Here is a 20,292-nt window from a genome sequence, read left to right as displayed (position 1 = left end):
GCTTGGCACTAAAATCAATGTAGTTGCTCTCATCCAAGTCTCTAATATGGACAGACGAAAGCCAGGTATAAATCACCTTAATACCTGGCAATTTCTGCCAAGTTCCGAATTAATCATGAATATGGTGCGAGTGCCTCATTTCAGGTGTTTTCTGTGGTGCCACTGGCCAGATTCTTTTGAGTTAGGCTGGCGGAGTGAACTCTGAAGTCAAGGAGATTTGCAGAGGTTATTCTATTAAGAGCCTCATTTCTACATGACAGAAGGTCTTCAGTTAACGCTTTGGGGTTTTTTGTGGGGGAAGCAAAGGGGAAAGGTGAACTTGTAGTCTTTCAGATGAGGACATTCCTCGCCTGTCAGGGCTTTGTAGGTTAAGACTTTCTTTTACTGAAACTGTTGCTCAGTGATGGGTTTAAATACAAGTTCAGTGCTGGTGAAAGGACCTAATGAGGAGACAGGAGTTTTCTATCTAACTGCAGGGCTGGTGCCAGTAGGATGATAGTAGTGTTAACTGGTTTTCTTCACTGTTTCATGGTTGCCTTAAAATACTGCTAGGAAGGATGAAAGAACTTTGGTTTCTGTGGCCTGTTTCTCTCTGGTCTCTGCTGCAAGAGCCAACAAGGAGCCCTTGGGTTGCTTTCTGTTTGCTTGAAACTCCTTCCAACCTCCCCTTCACCTTCTCAGTGACATTTAGGCAGAAGCTCTTAATTTATTCTGTCCTGGTTTTGCCCATCCCCGGACGCTGAGTTCGCGGTGGACTATGAGGGGCTGGTGCTTTCAAATGTAATAAATGTTCGCTGGTCTGAAGTTTCTCTGAGAATGAAAAATCTGTTTGATTAAGGAAACACTGGCTTCTGAAAGCCTATCAGGCTGTGCAACTTTGTAAGTCAGGGCTGCAGAATGTCTAATTAAGTGGAACTCCTCTCTAGAGGATTTGGCTTGCAGAAAATTAGATTTCCTGTTCTTCGCCTGATGTTTATTAAACATTTCTTTCCTTTTTCTGTCCTTTGCAGTTTTCATCTGCAGTTTCATGGTTGCGGCACCTATCTTTGGTTACCTTGGTGACCGTTTCAACAGAAAGATCATTCTCAGCTGTGGGATCTTCTTTTGGTCAGCTGTCACTTTTTCAAGTTCCTTCATCACTGAACAGGTAAGATCTTTGCAAAGACACTTTGCTGGGTGTCCTGAAAAGGTGGACGATACGTTCCTAAAAAACTCCCCGCTCCCCATCATGGTGTGCTCAAGGGGAACATATCCCTCTGGTGTGTATTTGACATAGAGCATGTTGCATTATCTGACCTTTAGTGGATGAAGTGTGGTCTGTGTAACTGTGTTTTCTTAACTGTGAAAGATGTTATTCTTTGATCATCCACATTTATAAAAAAATAACAGGTGAAGCATATCTAAGCAAGAGTTTCTGTTGACATAAAGGTTTTGTTTTGAGCAAACAAAACCTCAAAAAGAAACTTTAAAAGGCTTTAAAAATGACTTGAAAAAAATATCCTTGGCTATATAGTGCTTCTCTTGTCTTTTGATACATAAGAGAAGCCATTGGAGTTTGTTGGGAAGCCTGTTCGTGGTATGTGGAATGACAGAATGCATCCAGTAGTGGTTTTATGCATGCACTTTGTTTCCTGTCCAACAAAGGCGCAGTGGAGGTGGGTGATAGCATAGAGATTAGACGCGGACTACCTCCTTTAATGCTAGGTGATGGATATGGCTGGGGAACTGATGGTGGAGTTCTCAGGCTCGCTTAATGTTGTCAAGCTATGCACAGCATCCCTCACCTGCTTTCAGGACAGCCACAGTACCTCATTTTGAGGACTCCTCATTGCATTAATTTTCTTGCCTGTCAGAGGTACTTGCAGGAAACAATGATTTGGCAGTTTCTGGGGAAAAATATCCTCTTGTTTAAATCATATTATAGAGGATGTTTAATTGCTGCAGGTGGCAACATTCCTGGAGAGACAAATCACAGCTCCTGGCATCATCAGACTCATTTCCCCAAGGGAGGCAGGGACATTCCTCATCCTTTCTGTCCAGCTGCGTTCCAGAGTTGCAGCATTGTGGTCACGCCTAAAGAATGACAATCAGGGACTAAACCTTTCCGCCCTGCTCCCTCCTGCCCACACACATGCTCTGCAGTTTCTAATAAAAGAGAATTTCCACCTAAAGCAGGCAGTGGCAGTCACATGTCCGTCTGGCTTTCATGTTGGATTGATTGTTGCTGCATTTCTAAAGAAAAATGCATATGGCCAAATGTAGAAGCCTTTTACTTAGTAAATTGTCTGGTTTATAATTGGCCAGGAAGTTCCCTTTCCAGAGGAAGAACATCTCCCATCTAAAATGAAGGGGGTGTTTTGGTTTTCTTTTTTTTTTTTTTAATTTATCTTCGTAACATTCTGCAAAAGCAGCTGTGATCAGAAAAAGCAGCTGTGATCAGAGCCCAAAGAGCGAAGCATTTTATGAAGGAACCAATTACCTGCTTATAAACACTTTTCATGTTATGAACACGCATTCATGCTCAGGTTCTCATCTCTCTCTCTGCAATGGACCTAGTCTTGTAGTTGCAAGTGGTGGAACACTGGAACTGGACTGATGTAATCTATGTTTTCAGAGTTGATTTTCAGTTTAAGGATTTGGGGCTTATTAGCTGAGGTAGTTCAGGGATTACTATATATGATCATCAGTACACAGGAGCTCAGAATGGAAGTGGCATATTTTTAGCCAAAGAAAGAGAATAATGTCTATAAAGCTGGATTATGTTTGGAATCCAAACCCCAATGTTTTGGAAGTCACAAGAGAGACAAGATCAAAATAGCCAGACCTGTGTCAATTCCTCCTGAATTTGCATCAGTACTAACTCTGGACCCAAACTACAACCTTGGACAAAACCCACCCCAATACTGAGAAAAATCCTCTGTCCTGATTTTACTGTGATCCTCAACTCTACCAGCAGACTAGTCTATTGAGCTAGAGGTCTCATGCCCAGCTCTTGTTATGGACTCCAGGAGATTATGGAAAATTTTGCAGCTGCTGTATGGATGTGCTCTACCCACTGGCTGCAGCAGTTGAGCAAGGTCATAAGAATAATCCCAACTTCACATAGTATCCCTGCCACTTTGGTATCCTTTTTGGAGGCCTGATCTCTAATTGGGAAGACATGCCACATTGAACAGGGTGAATTCCTGAAGTACTAATGAGAAAAAGGGTCAGGGAAGAGCTGATGCAGCTTTTTTTTCTTTATACAGTGACTAACTAGGCATTTTTCCTGATCTTTGTCTTCTGGGATTCATTTGAGGAGCAAAACACCGTCTCTTCTCTCAACATTTTTTCTTTCTTTCCTTTAAGACAGTATATGTGTTTGTCAGGGAGGAAGACTAGGAGCTGAAATACAAAAAACTCTTTGCTGGCACAAATAAAAGCAGTAGTAAGAAGATAAGTACTCACATCCAAATCAACATGAAAACACAGGGCTAGACGGAGCAAGTTGGCATAGGCTGAGCCCGTTGAAATACCGTACAGAAAACTCCTTTATGTGGCGACAGCAAAAATACTGACCTAGGCGAGAAACAATAGCCATTCAGTAGAAATAGCAAACTATGTTTTCAGGGATTGCCTTTCTTCAAATTTTGACAGTGTCTAGTGCCTCGTGCATGCTATCACTGTGTAATTAAACAGAGTACACACCCACATAGCTCAGATTTGGAGTGTAAATGGAAAGAGACAGCTTGACAAAGGCAGAAAGCAGCTACAGAGCTGGTGGACCTTTGTAAAGGTTTTTGGCAATGTGTTGGAAATATTAGTTCCTGGCTAAATTTTGGTCACCTAAAGGAAAACAATCAAAATGCTATAATTTGAGTGACTATCTAGAATATTTGTAATTTATTGTGCAAAGAAGCATATAGAAAAGGACATGTTAATTCTTATTTGTCCTACTGTCCAGTTGTTCAATAAAGAAATAACCTTGTGGCAAGAAAAAGACGTGGAGTAATAAACTACCTTAGAGAGATGGATTTTGATCTGGAAAAAAGGATTGGCGCACAATGAAACAGTTCATCTAAGATACTATCTAAATGCTATTTCATGGTGTTTGGGTTAAAAAGATAGTGACTGAAAACTGGCAGATGAAACAGGGAATTGGATATATATGCCATGCAGAAATGTAGTTGCTAGAGAGCACTGCATTAAGGTTTGCAACCAGTTATTAAAATATCCGTAGTTATTTATTACCAAATATCTTTGGGCTTTTAACATGAAGCAATGACGGTCTAATAAATGAGGAATGAATCTCTCATCTGCTAGTAGATACTAAATAACTAAGTAATAGGCTCTCACAGGGAAAAAACAAAATCAGACCAAAATTTAAGGACAGTTCCAGTGTGTATAGAGGTGATGGTTACAGAAAACAGCAATGCATGAATTCCATGTATAGCAAAATAGAAATAGGACAAATAGATACTTAAATGTTTGGTTACTCTTCACGAGGTCTTAAATTACATTTAAAACAAATCAAAATAAGAAACCCAAATAAATACCATATCAAAGAGTAATTCCATAAATACACCTGGTTTCATGGAAAAAATAGCTAATGATAAATTTAACTAAAGAAAATAATCAGAAGTAATGAGACTGGGATGATATTGAAAAGCTCACTTTCTATTCTGTCAAATGATCTGATTTGACAATTTATATTAGTGCAGAATTTCTCTGTAGAAAAATAAGAAAATAGTCCTCCTGCACTTAGTCTCTGGTACTTGCACATTTCTGTTCTATAACACAGTTTAGCACTTCCTAAAATAAAAGTTGCATAAAAAATCATTAACAAACTTGTTCATTAGTCTAAAATTAGTTAAAGTTGGTACATATTTAGATATATCTCTAGATTAACTCCATTTATAGAAACTTCAATAAAGTATGTATATATCTTAATTTGTATTTTGTAAGTACAAACACCTGCTTAGAGATTACCTCCCTTTATGCGTGCAGGTGGTGGTACTTCCACCTGCAAAACCCTTCCTTGTGTTGTTTTTGGCTTTTGGCAAGCATTTGGAGAAAACACTTTCTAGTTGTTGGTTCATGCTTTATCATAAATCAGCAAAAAATAAGTGAGCTGCTGGACAGTATAGAGTCCTATCACAAAGAAATGCATTGAGCACACAGACTTCATGCAGTTTCTTTACCGAGGTGCATTTCCATCCACACAAAAAGTTAAATATAGGTCTGTCTTCCTCTGTATCAATAGAAACTCTGATTTAATAAGTAACCAATTTTTTCTCTAGGTAGCATTTTGATGAGCCTAGTGCCTGATTGCCTGTGTTGTAGCTGATCATCTTCAGCTGGTTTATATTCCAAGATGTCATTGGAAAGAGGCTGAAATCCCAGTTGCACCATTTCTCTCTTTCTGAACAGTTTCACGTGAAGCAACTTGGTTATCACGAGTGGTCAGGCCCCATGCTGAGAGTTTGTTTCTGGCTGCTTGGATATCCACGTTTATTAGTCATAATAGTAGTTCTTACAGCTGACTACTTTGGCCAGAAATTTGTCTTAGATGAAACCCTGCTTTGGTGCTAGCCTTCCTACCCCTCTCAGCACAAACTTCTGAGAGATCAGGACCTCTCTCCCTTGTGGGCAGACACCAGTCTCTTAAAGCAAGAAAGAGCTCGGAGGTGGAAAGTTACAGGCTGTTCTCCGGTCTTGTGAAAGACTGCTATTTCCCATGTAAATATCTTGAATAAAGCATATTCTGTGTAAAAGGGATGCTGTTTTACAGATGAGCAAAGTATTCTGCTAAGTAGTTTGGCTCCACTAGGCTGGGAGACCAAGTGTACCTCATAATCAACCAGACCAGGCTGTGGTAATGTGGGTTTGCTGGGAGACATCGGAGCTGCAGATGGTAGAAAGTTTGGAAATGGAACAGCAAAGAATTAACAAGGTAAACCAGGAATGTGCTTTTAAATCCTCCAGTTCTTGGTAAATATTTCTGTTTAAATGTTGATATAGCTAACATGATAAAACCTTTTTGCTCCCACTGCAAGTTAATCTGGACAGGTATTTCTACTAATGGTTTTTTTCTTTTCCTCTCCTTTTGATTTATCTCTGAAAGAGGAAGCAAATAGTTCACTGTGGAATTCCAGTTAGCCTGCAGTGCTTGCTAAAGTCCTGTCTTCCAGACTTGCCAGATGTATTTTTATTTCCAATGCTTGTCTCTCAAGGAGCGCTAAAAGAGAAACAACACATTATGTGCGGTATGGAACAAATGGTTAGCTGGGTTAATTTTAAAAAACGTAAACATAAACCAACCCCACCCCCCTACCAACGATGATTCACTGTAAGAAAAAAAAAAATAAAGCCTTTAGTCTTACGTGCTCTGGCAGAAATTGTATTAGAAAACATACAGCTTCTGTTCCTTTGCTTCCATGGTGTAAGATAAATGCACAGTTTGAGAAACAGAAACAAACAAAACTAAAAGCCTCAAGCCATCGTTTTGTATGTAAGAAGGGTACTGAGTGTTATCTTTGAAGTCACCGTGAATTACTGGAATGTTTATATCCCACTGTTCCATCCTATTATTTTTGAGCAGAACTCTCTTGTAGAAAGAAGGCAAATTAGATTCTTCCAAGCAACTTTGTGAAGTCTGCTGCACATACATTCAATCCCTTCCCTCGCATGCAATTCCTGACAGTTCGTGTGGCTGTTACAGAAAGTGTGGCTGTTACAGAAATTGGGGCTGGAACTAACACCATGTGTTCATGGACAAAGGCTGTTAGTCAGCTCTGGTGTATTTTGCCAGCGTTTAATGTGCTATTGGAACCCTACAGATGAGCATATGCTGTTGACATTTGGATTTCTGCACACTTGCCCTTTTGCTAGACTGCTCAGGAAAAGTATAGTCCACTGCGTACTCTCTTATCACAGAGGAAGAGATTAGGGTGGGTGATGTAGTACAGTAGTGTTGCTATTCTAGCTGCCAGCGGTGTCAACACTCAAATTACTAAGTGCTACTATTATGGCCCTATGCGTAATGCTGGTATAGTGCCCTGCTGCACTACCTGCCAGCTGCAACCCGCTCCTGCTTTGTCTCTGCTCTGTTAAGATGAGACATGGCAATCTATACACCTCTTCTTCAGGGCTCCCTCCTCACCACGGGAGAGCTGCTGTGCTGGGGGGGCCGGGCATCAGCGGGTGCCAGGTGAGGGAGGATGCTGTGCTGGAGTTAGGTGGCTCTGAAGTCCCAGAAGAGAGGGAAAGGATAGGGGTTGTCATCACCGCTTTACTCGCCAGAGTGAAATTCTTTACAGACGGATTCTGCCTCACTTTCCCTCTCCCGTATGCCTGAGAGCAGATGGTTTGAAGACAGACAATGCCCACAGTCCCCTTTAGACCTGCCTCCCCCCTTAGCAGCCTGCTGTGCAAAAGGCTTACTTGCACTGCAATGTGCTGGTGATGGCATTGCCCATCAGGAGAACAGATGAACCAACCTCAAGTCTGGTTATATGTACCTACACCCATATGGCTGCTGGAGATGGAGTTATCCCACCAAGGGTAACTTTTAAGGGCCGCAGCTCTTGGGAGGTAGGAATTGTCAGGTTCCTGCACCAGTTCTGCTGTGATAAATTCCCTCTGTGTTTTCATGGCTACTTGACTCTCCAGCTCTAGCTAGGACTAGATCAAGACCTAACAAAATTCATGCTCCTTGGACAAGGCAGTATGAGAGTTTCTATGGGAATGGAAAGGCACCATTTCTTTGACTCCTTTCCAGCAAGAAGGCACGGCTGGTCCTTCCCAGTGCTATTCACAGCACTCTTATCAGTTGTACTATCTTGAATTTTTTTTTCTATGGATTATGTGTAGGAAAAGAATACTATATTGCTTATTCCTTCAATTATGAAGCATTGGCCGAGCTGGTCTTAAGGTATTCTGGGCATCTGTCAAGTCTCCTAGCATCTTCAGCACCGCTGACACCAAATACTGTACGGGGAAACTGTTTTCATGTAAAAGCAATATCTTCTCTTGCGCAGACAAGTGTAATGATTTGAACTCTTGAATCTCGGGTCCTCATCATTCCCTCAGATTTCGCTGTTCTAGGACAGAAGAGGTGGGAGAAGGTTTATATAGATGAAATAGTTGCAGCTTGCTGAAATAGAGTGCAGAATTACTGTCATGTGTTTGTCTCCTGGCTGCTTTATATTCCTACCTTGTCCCTTTCTACCTGTCCCGCTTCCAGGGGAAACTATAAATGAAAAACAGGTTAGGGTGTTCTCAGAGCATCAGCCCCAAAAAGCCAGTCTCTGAGAGAAGGAGGTTTTTCATAGGTGTTATCAGAGATTCAAGTGTTGTATTTTCTGCTCCGAGCGTTTGGTTTTTTCCCCTCCAGTATATGTGTCTATGTATCTGTAAAGTATTTGGGAAGAGTTATTGAAAACACAGCTGGTGATGGCTGCCAGGAGAGAGACAGAGTATAGTTCCAAAGCTTACTCGGAAAGCTTATTCATGTGATGAGAAAAATGAACTTAAAGAAACTATCATAAGGAGTATCTCTACCATACGTAGCTTTTCCTCTCTGCAGTGTGTCTGGAACAGGATCGGTTCTGCTCTCCCCTCCGGGACCTGAGAGCAATCAAGATTACACCCCCCAAGTCCCACCATCCCCAGGTACGGGCAGTTTGGCACCACGTCCCATTCAAACTTTCAAATCACCCCAATCATGTGCTGTAAGTGTGCCTCCTGCCCTCTGCTACCTACTTTTGGGTCATTAATTGGTCTGAAATCATGCAATATCTGAAGCAAACACTGTGGATGCTGAAATCAGAAGAGGTGTTTCTATTCCCGAGTGTCATAACTCACCTGAACTGACGCGTGCTGCTGCAGGGCTTCTGTTGCCAGTTCATTAAAATGAAGGCAGCAATTTGCACTGAAATGTCAGAACTGCTCCTCGGAGCTCAGGCACTTTCTAGAGCAGGTGGACAGAGATTTGTCCTGGGAGAGTATCAAGAAATAGGCTCGAGGCTTAATGCTAATTTGCAGTAGGTCGCAGTGAGGGCCCCCTGTAATTGCTTACCCTTCTTTTAGAGCACCGTTGGTTATCTGGGTTACTGGAAGATGTTGAAATCTTATCATAGGGACTGTGATTGTGGTTCTGATTCAGCTCCTCCTTTGGAAGTCTGTGGGAACCTTTTGTGTGTTTTTGTGGGAATTGAGTCAGACCCTACATCTTTTTAAATCAATATGCTCACATTTGATGCTGTTTCATTGGATCGTGAAAATGCCTAGAGATGACAGCTGGGGACTGTGGTGCCGGCATGAAAGATCTTTACAAGCCAAAGACCTTTACAGCTTTGTCCCATTTTTATGCAGAAACCTGAATTTACAGTCTCTAGGTTGAAGAGTAGGGAAGTTCAGCCACTATGTCAGTTAATGGATGCTTTGGTAGCAATACCTGCTTGTAACTATCATCCTGCCTGTCCTGCCTTTATTGTGCCTGAGCAGGAAATCTCACCTGGGTCAGTTATTTGCTGAGGAGACAGAGGGAAGAAGGCATATTTATTTCATTGCCAGGCTGTGTGTGTCTTGGAAGCATTTCTTCTTCTTATGTTGTCTATTAAAATGTATATTCTGCTTGTCATACTGCAGCAGAGGCCTAACCCCAGAGCATGCTGATGGAACACAAAAAGGATGTCTTATTTCTTCAACCCTGTCTTATTGGAAGTCTCTATAATGCTTTAGCATTATGCTTTATAAATAATTATTGCATTATCTTAAGCTCTGCCTCATTCAAAACATCCTAGGAATGGAAGAAAGGAAAAATGCTCCTTAAATAGACTGGGATTGAATAAGCTGGGGAAAAAAAAAAAAGTAAAAAAATAAGAAGGAAGAAAAAAAGCAGTGCTGCACGTAAGTTTCCAAGCAAATGTTGAAATACAGAGTAAGGAATTATAAAATTTCCTATCAGCTTAACGTGATCCTTGCAGTAGTAGTTGTGACCTGAGGAACACAAGCCATTCCTGATGCAGTGCTCCACTGTTGCACGTGTGCTTCAGTAGTGGGGAAGTCTGGCTTCGTCAAACCAGTGCAGAAGGCAAAGTCACTACTGCAGTGTCTGGATGGCACCCTGTGATCCTGTTCCTTATGGAAATAAGCTTCCCACGTAATTGTGTACTGAGGGTTTCAAGAGGATGCCAAGTTGGTGGTGTAGAACATGCCCCTTTGTGCTTCACTGGGATGTTCAAATATGGGTCTGGAGAAATGTTTCCGTTTGTTTACAGATGTAAGCTGACATGCGCTTAGCAGGGATGTAAACGAGGCAGCTTATGGCTTGTGTTCTTGAGGCTTATGGCTTGGAGAGAAGCATGATGCTTCAGGAGAGTTTGGTTAATGATGCCTCACAGACAAAGAAAATTCATTTAACCCAGTTTTAGCCTCATTAGGAGCCTGGAAACAAATCTAAACTTTGTATTAGCAGGGCCTTGGTGGTTCTTGAAGGTTGTGCACATTGTCCTGAAAAACAGGATGCAGGAGAGAGGGAAAGTGTTAATCAGCCTCTCTGGCTTGTGTTCAGATGCAAAAGTATGGATTTGAGCCTTTCTTTGGTGGAGCTGTTGGTTCCCTGCTGATACAAAAGCATCAGTCATAGTATGGGAAGTGTAAGTGCTTCTTCAATGGCACACACAATCTGTGGCCTCCTGGGTCATGCATAAAGGCTGAAAAAAGGACCATTGTGTTCTGAGTAATGTGCAAATAGTGTGAAGATGGGAAATGTCTTATAGTACCAGGTGCTAAATTAGTCTTTTGAAGTGTTGACGTTTCTTTTAAATGCATAAAGTTCACACGCTACACAAAACACTGCATTTGCAATTCAGATGACATTGAATTAGAGTACTAATCTCAAACCCATGTAATAGATTTTGAGCTGGAAATCCCTGGGAATGATGCTGATCATCATGTCTGAAAACATGACTGACGAAGTCTCGGGAGAAGATAATGACAAGACATGCAAATGCATTTAATACAGTTAAATAGGGTTGTCGTTTTGTCAAATAGGCTGGATTTAGAGAATGAAATGAAGCTACAGCATGACAAAACCTTGCCAATTAATAACGCTTCAAATAGCAATATAACACGTGTTCAAAGCAGATCATGAATACGAAGAAGCTGCTAGGTAGAAGAAATTGGTAGATGCATCAGTTTCTGTCTGGAAATCTGATGCTAAAAATGAGACATCTCTCAGATGTAGACCAGTACTACTGCAAGGTCAGGCTTTCTCGCAGTACTTGGGTGCTTCTGGATCTCAACTGAGTCAGCAAGCCAGAGAAGAGTGAAAACAGAAAGCAGGAAGAAAAAATGTCAGAGTTTGGAATGAATTGGATAGTTTTCCAGCAAAGTTGCCTAAAAGGTCTGACCTGCTGGCATACTTAAATTTTTAGCATATGCAAATTAAAATATGCCAAGAATCAGCGGAACCAACAGTATAGGTAACGTTGCTGGGACTATAACTTTGTTTGTGTAATTTCATTTAAACCTAGAGGCATTCCATTAAAATGTGTCCTTCATGGACTCTCGAAACTTGTTTTACCCTTGAAAGTGCATATAGTTAGGGCAAAACATTCACACCTGGGTGTCTCAGTCAGTTTGCTGATGCTTTTTTCAAAGGGTGCTGAGAAATCATAGTTTCTGCAGTTGGCTCAGGGATAGGAACATGGGGTTGCACTCTCCAAGAATGAGACCTGGCTGTTGGATTTGACTAAACTTTGGTTTAAGAATCGGTCCAAACCAAAGACTGAGCCAAAACAGCCCATCGGGTTGATGTGGTTAGATCTCGCACGTTTCTGTGGACATCGTTGAAGGTGGAGATGATGTTAGTGTTATGTATCAGTGCCTGTAACTATTTTTTCTGAAAAATCTGGTATCTGTTTATAGCTGGGTTGCTTAGATTCAGTCTTCACTTGTGACTCATCTGTGGCTGGAACTCAGCAGCCTGTTACTGCCTGTGAATATTCATTTAGTTTTGTGTATGGCAGGCCATATTCCAGCTGTTAGTATTTGAAAACTTTCGTGTGTCAAGAACCTTATGTTGTTTCCACATCGCAAAAATACATTGTAGTTCTCCCAATCCCTATTTTTGTGATTATGTTATCGCTGTCTCTGCACGTCTCAGGAAGGGAATGGTGATAGTGCCTAATGCCAGAGGTATTTGTTGCAAGTGCTGATAAGTGTGTCCCACCTGCCAGATCTGGAACAAAAAGCAACAGTTTGCTTCCGACCCAGAACTGTTAAGGTTCTCAGGGGAACTGTTTTGGAAGATGCATTCTGGCCGAGCTGTGTGTAATGGTTTTGTAACACGGATAAATGACCACTATTTCAGCCGTGTGAAATGCTACGGACTCCTCTGTGTCTTACACCAGATCCACAAGGATGAAAAGAAGTGCTTTAACTCAATGTTCTAGCAAGCACTGGTAACATGGGGCTCTTTATGACCCCTGTGATTTATCTGAAAAAATCAACCTTTTTCTTTAAGGTCTATTTTATAAGTAGCTATGCACATAGCACTCCGTAGGATGGTGTTCTGGTGAATAAGCAAGCTAATCTGTTACGTTCCTTCCAATTACATTCCAGACCTCTGTCATTAATGCAATATTAATGACCAAGAGACTAAATCGAGAAGAACATCAATCCCACCATTTGAATGTCATGTAATATTTTACCACAGGCAGGTCAATCAGATGAAAAGCCTTTCAATTAGTAAGCTGAAATGCTGCTTTGTCTTAACTGAGGCTATTGTCAGGACCCGGTGGTGCTGCTTCATCACCCAATGTCTTGTAATTACATTACCTAATTGGATGGAGAATGGGAATTGGGCTTACGCTTTTTTATTTTCTTTCTTTCTTTCTTTGTGTGCTACCCAAAAATGACTGAAAAGTAATAGAAGAGTCTCCCAGGACTGCCACAGGTTTGAACGGAGAGCAGTGATGGGAACGTGGATTTCAGACCCTGCAATTTTAATGTTGAAAGGGAATTTCATGTTCAAAATTTGCAAGTAGCTAAGAAAATCTTGGCCCTGATTTTTGTACCTGCGAAGTACACAGCAGCTCCCTGCTGTCTCTGGGAAGCGCTGTGGGAGTCTTGCTACTTCCAGGGTGGTTTTGTTTTTGTTTTTGCCTCCAGAGTGCTTAATTAGGTGCTTCACTTTAGAGCCTATTTGTAGGTATCCAGTTGTTAAACACTTTAGTCGCTGATTAAAGGGTGTGATGAGTGAAAAAGGAATATCTTACAGTATTTGTTGGTTATTTTTACGTACTAAATAATAATAGAAATCTCAGAAAATAAGGATGCTTTAATCAGCCAGAATCTTAAGTACATTTCCAAATAAAACTTTCCACATTCAATTAAGTGTGCCTGAACAGGTCACCTGGGAGAACTAAAGCCATTAACAAATACTAGAGACAATCAAAGGAGAGATGAGTCGACTTTGCTTCATCTTCCTTGCTTATTTCTATATTTAAATATGTATTTTGTTCTCTTTGTACTTACTGTAGTCTCCTTTCTCCTCCTTGTGGGGCTCTGAACACCAGCTGAATTTTCCCAAAAGGGAATTGTTCAAAGGTGAGGTGCTTGGAGCTGAGAACTGGTAGTACACTTAATGCATACAAAATGAGCTGAAGTTTTGAAGTGTTTGACATAGTGTAGATGGATGCTGTAGAAGAATCAGACTGGCTTCAGAAGCTATAGTATAAGTCTGTCCTAATTGCAAACAGTTTATATATTGACCCTTGAGCAAATTATTAATCACGTGTACTAAGGTTTCAATAACTCAGTAGCTTGCTATTAAATCTTTGTATGGTGTAGTGGTCTCATCTGTAACATGCATATAACCTCTAGCCAGCATATAATAAGCATGGGTGAACGAAACAAATGTGAATGTGTGAACAAAATGTGTGAATACTTGAAGGAAGGCCCAGGGCATTTTCACTTCAGTGCTAGTGACCGGCCTGTCAGAGTTCAGGGGCAGACCTTTGGGTAAGAGAAGCATCCTTCATGGAACACAAATATTTAAACTTATATACTTCCCATGCCCAAGCAGGCTTAAGGGAAAAACAGTGAAGAAAAACCTATTTAGGGTGAATGCGACAGAGGCACAGTAGATGAGATGGTGTTTGCTCTATGGATTTAACTGAGACTTTGAATAGCATACCTTTGGTGAAGTGGCATCCTCACTCTAGAACTGTGCTTCTGTCCCTTCAATGTGTATCAGTATGTGATAGGAAGCAGTGAAGATGGAGCCAGGCTCTTCCCAATGGTGCCCAGTGAAAAGATGAGGCCATAGGCACAAACTAAAATACAGGGAATTCCATTTAAGCATAAGAAAAAACATTTTAACTGTAAGAATGGCCAAGTACTGGAACAGGTTGTCCAGTGAGGTTGTAGCTTCTCCATCCTTGGAGATATTCAAAACTCAACTGGACGTGGTCTTGAGCAACCTGTTGTAGTTGACCCTGCTTTGAGCAGGGGGCTTGGAGTAGACTATCTCCAGAGGTCCCTTCCAATCGCAACTATTCTCTGATTCTGTGATGTGCGTGCAAAGGAGAAGAGCAGTTTGAAAATGTTGATGAAAGATGGGCTTGGCATCAGGAGTTCAATTTGAAGGGAGGAAACTGTCGAACTTAAATCCAGTGGCAACAGAAGTTGCGGGAAATGTTGCGTGCAGTAGTGACTTAAAAGGCACTTGGGATTGTAAAGAGGTGGGAAGTGAAAAGTGTTTATGGGTAAGTGATGACACACACAGTGAGGGAAGAAAAGAGGAGTCTAAACCCAATCACATCTCTGCAATGGGCCAAATGGCAAAAGAACCAGCAACTGCAGTGAATCTCCCCCAGGCTACCCTGCCAGCATGACTCACGTCTGATAAGGGAAGAACATCTTGTTGGAGGTGAGAAGGGTAGTTTATAGTTACATTTATCAGACAGGTAACTGTAGCATGAACCTCTAAGTGCACTTGTGTCTCTACAGAAAACAGATAAAATACTTATAGCTCACAGCGTTGCATCAGAGCTGATAACTCATCAACCTGTCGCCAAGCAGACTCCACACAAGCATGTATCCTGGCTAGTTGCTATCTATGCCACCCAGACGTTAAACATAGTCAACTCCTTTTGGTTGTAGGAAATCCTGAAAACAATGCTTACCCAACCTATTAATGGAGGACAAAAGTACTGGCCAACAAAACATCACAGTAAACAATTCTGCCCCCATGTTATTTCGTATTTTCATCTCTCTGCTGGCAATCTCCTTGAGGGATTAGTTAAGATTACTTGTAGATAAAGGTAGATACTCATCTTCCTTTGTTCCTGCACAAAGATCTCCCAGACAGTAAGACACCAAAAGGCCAAAATTTGGCATGAATATTCAGTTACTTAAAAGTCTGGGCTGGACTTGACAGGAAGACATGTTCTTCAGGATTGGCACAGAACAATTCACCAGTACTAAATACATAACTCTTCTCTAGCTTTTTACAATATTTATTCTCCTTTTATTAAAGGAGAGTTTGAACCATTCATGTTTGAGGAGGTAAGGCATTTGACTTTGTGGTCCATATCTAGATTTGACACACCATTCCTATTAAGTGTGGTGGACCCAGGACTTGTATCCACCAAGGGAAGCCAGGTGCCTTGGTTATATGTATTCAAAATCTGTAAAACTTTAGGGGTGTACAGAGGTGGAAGATGTATTTAGGCTTATATATTCTGCTGTAGTGTTTGTCATCCATCCAGAGACAGAATGGAATTTAAAACATCAGCATCATCGTTTAATGTCATCTTGTCCTTCATGATATGTCAATGTCCCTGTTTGACTTGGAAACTTTCAGATTCTTAAAGGTGACCCCGTCATTACTGGGAGGGCTAGAAGAAATGGAGTTTGTAGTGTTTAAGCACATATGTCACCTGCATTTGTAATGTCATTCCATTGTTCAGCTCTTCTAGTGACTCTCAGCTAATGAGCTGGAATTTGAATGGTGAGTTTACAGGAGCCGATGCTCTTAGTCACCATACCGATACTCCGAAGAATGTTCCTGGTTTGGTTTGCATCATGGTTAATGGTACCTGTTTGCGTTCCTGCGGTGAAAGGTGTGGTGTGTCATCTTTAACCACTTAGATCCCTGCAAAGTACTGATACGGTTGGGAAAAATGGAGTACAAGAGGAAGTGGTGATTGCCTGGACGGAAAATACAGGTTCTGCTCGGGAAAGGCAAATGCTTGCACATAAGTGTAGCTGTCAAAAGGGATCACTGTGGTGCAGCCCTTGAATATACATTTGAGCCCTGTGGGTTTAGTTTAGTCAGCTGACTCCTGCAGTATATCAGATTTATCTGTCTTCAGTTGATTTAACTGATGACTTGTGACTGCTGTGGTACCCTGGATGTTGTCAGTGCAAGACTCTGCCAGCTGTAGAAATACGAGAGTGTAACTGCAGTACAGTTCAACTGAGTTTGCTCTAGAAACTCAGGGAAATTAAATCAATCCCAGTGCTTTCTCCTTAGCTTATTGTCATTCCACACACATGTATTTTAGGCTTTGTGTGGCAATCCTAGCTGCCTAGCGGTAGGAATGGCTTTATGCACATCTTCTTTCCAAGGAGGCAAACCTAGATTCTGTATCCTTGCTTGTTGCGTAATGTTTATAGAATAAAAGACGAAAAAAAAGGCAAACCTCAGCAGTTCAAATATGGAATTTCATGGTCCTGAGCCCTCTTTTACAGAAGCTAAATATTGAATCCATAGGAGGTTAACTCAATATCCTCATATAGGAAAGGGTGCAGGTGCAGTTGCTGTGGCAGTATAAAAGATCCTTGTTTTAGACCAGTAACATCAGTTCAAAACATGGCTTGCACCGGTGCTGTGCATCCATTCTAGTCTTTTGTACCAGCTTGGCTATATCTGTGTGATCTTATCGGCCCGTGTGTCCCTAATCTGAAAGAAGCATGTATTCAGCTTGTTTTATGAGACCCTTACAAGCTACTCCACATTCAAATGCAAATACTTAATAACCGAAGCTTAAGGATCATATGATTCTTTAGACAGTAAATCTGGTGGTTTGGAGTTGTACACATATTTGGCAGATTATGGGTTTATCACTGATGGCTAATCTTTTAAAGAACTGGGGCTTAATTCCTTTTGTTAACTAATTAAAAAAAGAGAAATAAGTTAAAGCTGTAATTAGACCTATTAAGACATGTATTACTCACTCAGTGGTCTATACAACTAGGATAAATGTATAATTAGGAGGTTTGTCCAAACATGATTAAAGCTAGTCACGTGCCCTAGGCCATCAAACATTTATGTGTGCATGAGACTGAGAGTAAAGTCAGTATCAAAATGTGAATATAAACCATGTCATACTTTGGAGGGAAAATACATGAACTATCTTTTGGCATTTTATAAATATTTAACTCAAATCATGAAAGCTTTTTTCAAATGAAAATTCTGAAAGGATTGTGTCAGTCTTCTCGTGAGATAGTGTCACTGGCTACAGTAATCAATCCAGGTCCGTCTGTCCCCATGATCTATTGCTGCTGTTGCCTGTGGTTTGCTGATAGTTTAAGAAATTTAGCAACTAGAAGGTTGCACATTGCTATTTGTGATCGGTGCATTCCCTGAGGCATAAGGATTTGTAACCCTTCCAAAACTCGTATCTATTTTGGGGGATTGGGTTTCTTTTTTGTTTGGGTTTGTTAGTCTTCAAATTACAAAGTAGTGACGTTTTCAGCTTTAGAACTAGGGCATATTTTTCCTTCCATAGACGGGAAGAAGAGAGCAGGTCCATTGACCGTTTCTACCTCACGTAGGCGTGTATGAGTGCTTTCTCTGTGCGACAGTTTCTGGTGATGGCATCTCTTGAAGGGAAATTCCCAGGGAGACTGTTGCAGTTCTGGGTCTCTGTCAGCTGCCATTCTTTCCATCAGTTGATGGTTTATTGTATACTGGACTCTTCCCTGGCTTGTGTCTCATCAGCCCCTTTGTGGCACATGCAAGTTGGGGAAAGGGACTCAGAGCACCTTTGCATCCTAAATTTCCCCCAGAGCTCATGGCGGTTGTATTGTATGGTTCAGGTCTTCCTGTGATAACCCCTCTCCAGCTGTCCACATCCAAGGTGGTGCCTAGGAGCTCCGCCGCAGCGGGGCTGTGACGGCGACAGTCTCTGCAGCACTTCAGGCTGAAGGACGGGCAGGGAGGGGGATTTGATTTCTGCCATACAGTCATTCGATGAAAACCACTGCATCTCTACAAACCAGGAGATGTTGGCAACTCTCATGGAGGTACAGACATCTTTGACATGACTGCTAACCAAAATTAAAGACATAAATAAATTGTTTGCTGTGATAGCTCTTTGTTTGAAAAAAAATTATTTGCAAGCACTGACCCAGAGAAAAAGACACTGAAGTATTGAGGTTGCTGGGCTTAACTTATGGAAAAGGAATAAGCTCAGGTGCTGAAAGCTGACTCAGATATTTTCAATTTTCCTGCCAGAGTGAGAACTATTTGCACAGATGAACAAATTACAGAGGAATTCCAAACTAATGTAGAAAGGAATAAGCTTCTTTAACATATACCAATTTCTGCTTGGGGAACAGTGAAATTCAGTTAGAAGTCTTAGCTGCCTGTGCTGGTTTTAAGCACAGATAACGTAGAGGAGAATTTGGCTTGTGTCAGCCCTTTTTGCCTCACTAAACTGCTGAGAATCCTGGGGTAAGACAGGGAGGAAAAAGCACTTGGGGGAAAATCTAGTGCAGAGGAAATGGTAGAAGTGTCCTGCTGCAGCTGTGGAGGAGAATGGTGCTTCCTCTGTGGGTAATATCTGACTTTCCCATTTGTTTATGTTGGTTGTCATGTTCACGTACACTCAGAGTAGGAGAGAGTTGTGCATATGAGTGTATGTGTATATAAATGCACACAAAAAATAGCAGTTGTCTGTATTGCATACATAGCGGTTTTGGGACCAGTTTCTATGTAAGTGGTTCATGATATGTCTGTGGTCCAAATGAGTAGCAGCATAAGAATTTTGGAGTTGTTTTGGTGTTTGTATTTTTTTCTTCCTATATGAAAAATGAAAACATTAGGCCTGTCTCGGAAAGGACCACTTTTTGTCTCGGGGAGGTACCCAGCTGTCCCTCTTCAGAGATGACAAAAACGTAAGTTTTGACTGACTGAGATGGAAGACTGGGGGCTCTAGCTTGCTGTAACAAATTACTGCATAATCTTATTGTATGGGTTCCAACAGGATGCATGCTAGCCAAAGATCCAGAATTGGAGAATCACAGAATCATTAAGGTTGGAAAAGACCTGTAAGATCATCAAGTCCAACCATCAACCCAACCCCACCATGCCCACTAAACCATGTCCCACAGTGCCACGTCCACACGTTCCATGAACCTCTCCAGTGATAGTGACTCCACCACCTCCCTGGGCAGCCTCTTCCAGTGCTTCACCACTCTCTCAGGAAAGAACTTTTTCCTAATATCCAGCCTGAACCTCCCCTGGTGCAACTTGAGGCCATTTCCTCTTGTCTTGTCACTTATCACTTGGGAGAAGAGACCAGCACCCACCTCCCCACAACCCCCTTTCAGGCAGTTGTAGAGAGCGATGAGGTCTCCCCTCAGCCTCCTCTTCGCCAGACTGAACAACCCCAGTTCCTTCAGCCGCTCCTCATCAGACTTATGCTCCAAACCCCTCACCAGCTTTGTCGCCCTTCTCTGGACACGCTCCAGCACCTCAATGTCCTTTTGTAGTGAGGGACCCAAACTGCACGCAGCATTTGAGGTGCGGCCTCACCAGTGCTGAGTACAGGGGCACGATCCCCTCCCTACTCCTGCTGGCCACACTATTTCTGATACAGGCCAGGATGCCATTCTTGGCCACCTGGGCAAAAATTAATCCATGGTGTTACTGGGATGGAGAGGATGGCCTAAGAGTCTTAAGTTAGGATGTTGCCAAGTAGGCTCTACTCCTCCTTCTGCTCCACTGCCGCCGGAGCTGTTGCAGGCTCAGGCCCCACGGGTTTGAAGAGATCTTTCAGCAGGGTAAGAAAAGGCATTAGCTCTTTAATCCTAGATACAGAGCTCCAAAACCAGACACAACATAGAACTGACTATAAATAATTCCCTAATATTGTTTTAGATTTTTGTATGTTTTGCCTAGTTGCTACATCTAAATAGCTGCATTGTCCCTAGTCTTGAATATATGATCTCAGAAGGGCAATACCATTCATGTCTTTATGTAGATTATGCTTTTATAAGACTGCTTTTATT

The 20,292-nt window shown here is 41.7% G+C and overlaps 1 protein-coding gene across 1 annotated transcript in view; it reads left to right on the top strand.

Moving 5' to 3' along the window:
* LOC104257761 (SPNS lysolipid transporter 2, sphingosine-1-phosphate) overlaps positions 1-20,292 on the top strand; it is a 138,135-nt gene that overhangs the window by 63,789 nt on the left and 54,054 nt on the right. The window contains exon 3 of the mRNA XM_059829131.1: positions 1,011-1,147. Within this exon, the coding sequence (XP_059685114.1) occupies positions 1,011-1,147 (137 nt within the window). The remainder of the gene's footprint in view (positions 1-1,010; positions 1,148-20,292) is intronic.

The sequence above is a fragment of the Gavia stellata genome, chromosome 25 (genome assembly GCF_030936135.1).
Source record: "Gavia stellata isolate bGavSte3 chromosome 25, bGavSte3.hap2, whole genome shotgun sequence".
Classification (NCBI taxonomy): domain Eukaryota; kingdom Metazoa; phylum Chordata; class Aves; order Gaviiformes; family Gaviidae; genus Gavia; species Gavia stellata.
Note: the sequence above shows the minus strand (reverse complement) of the source record. Positions and strands in the feature narration are given on the sequence as shown.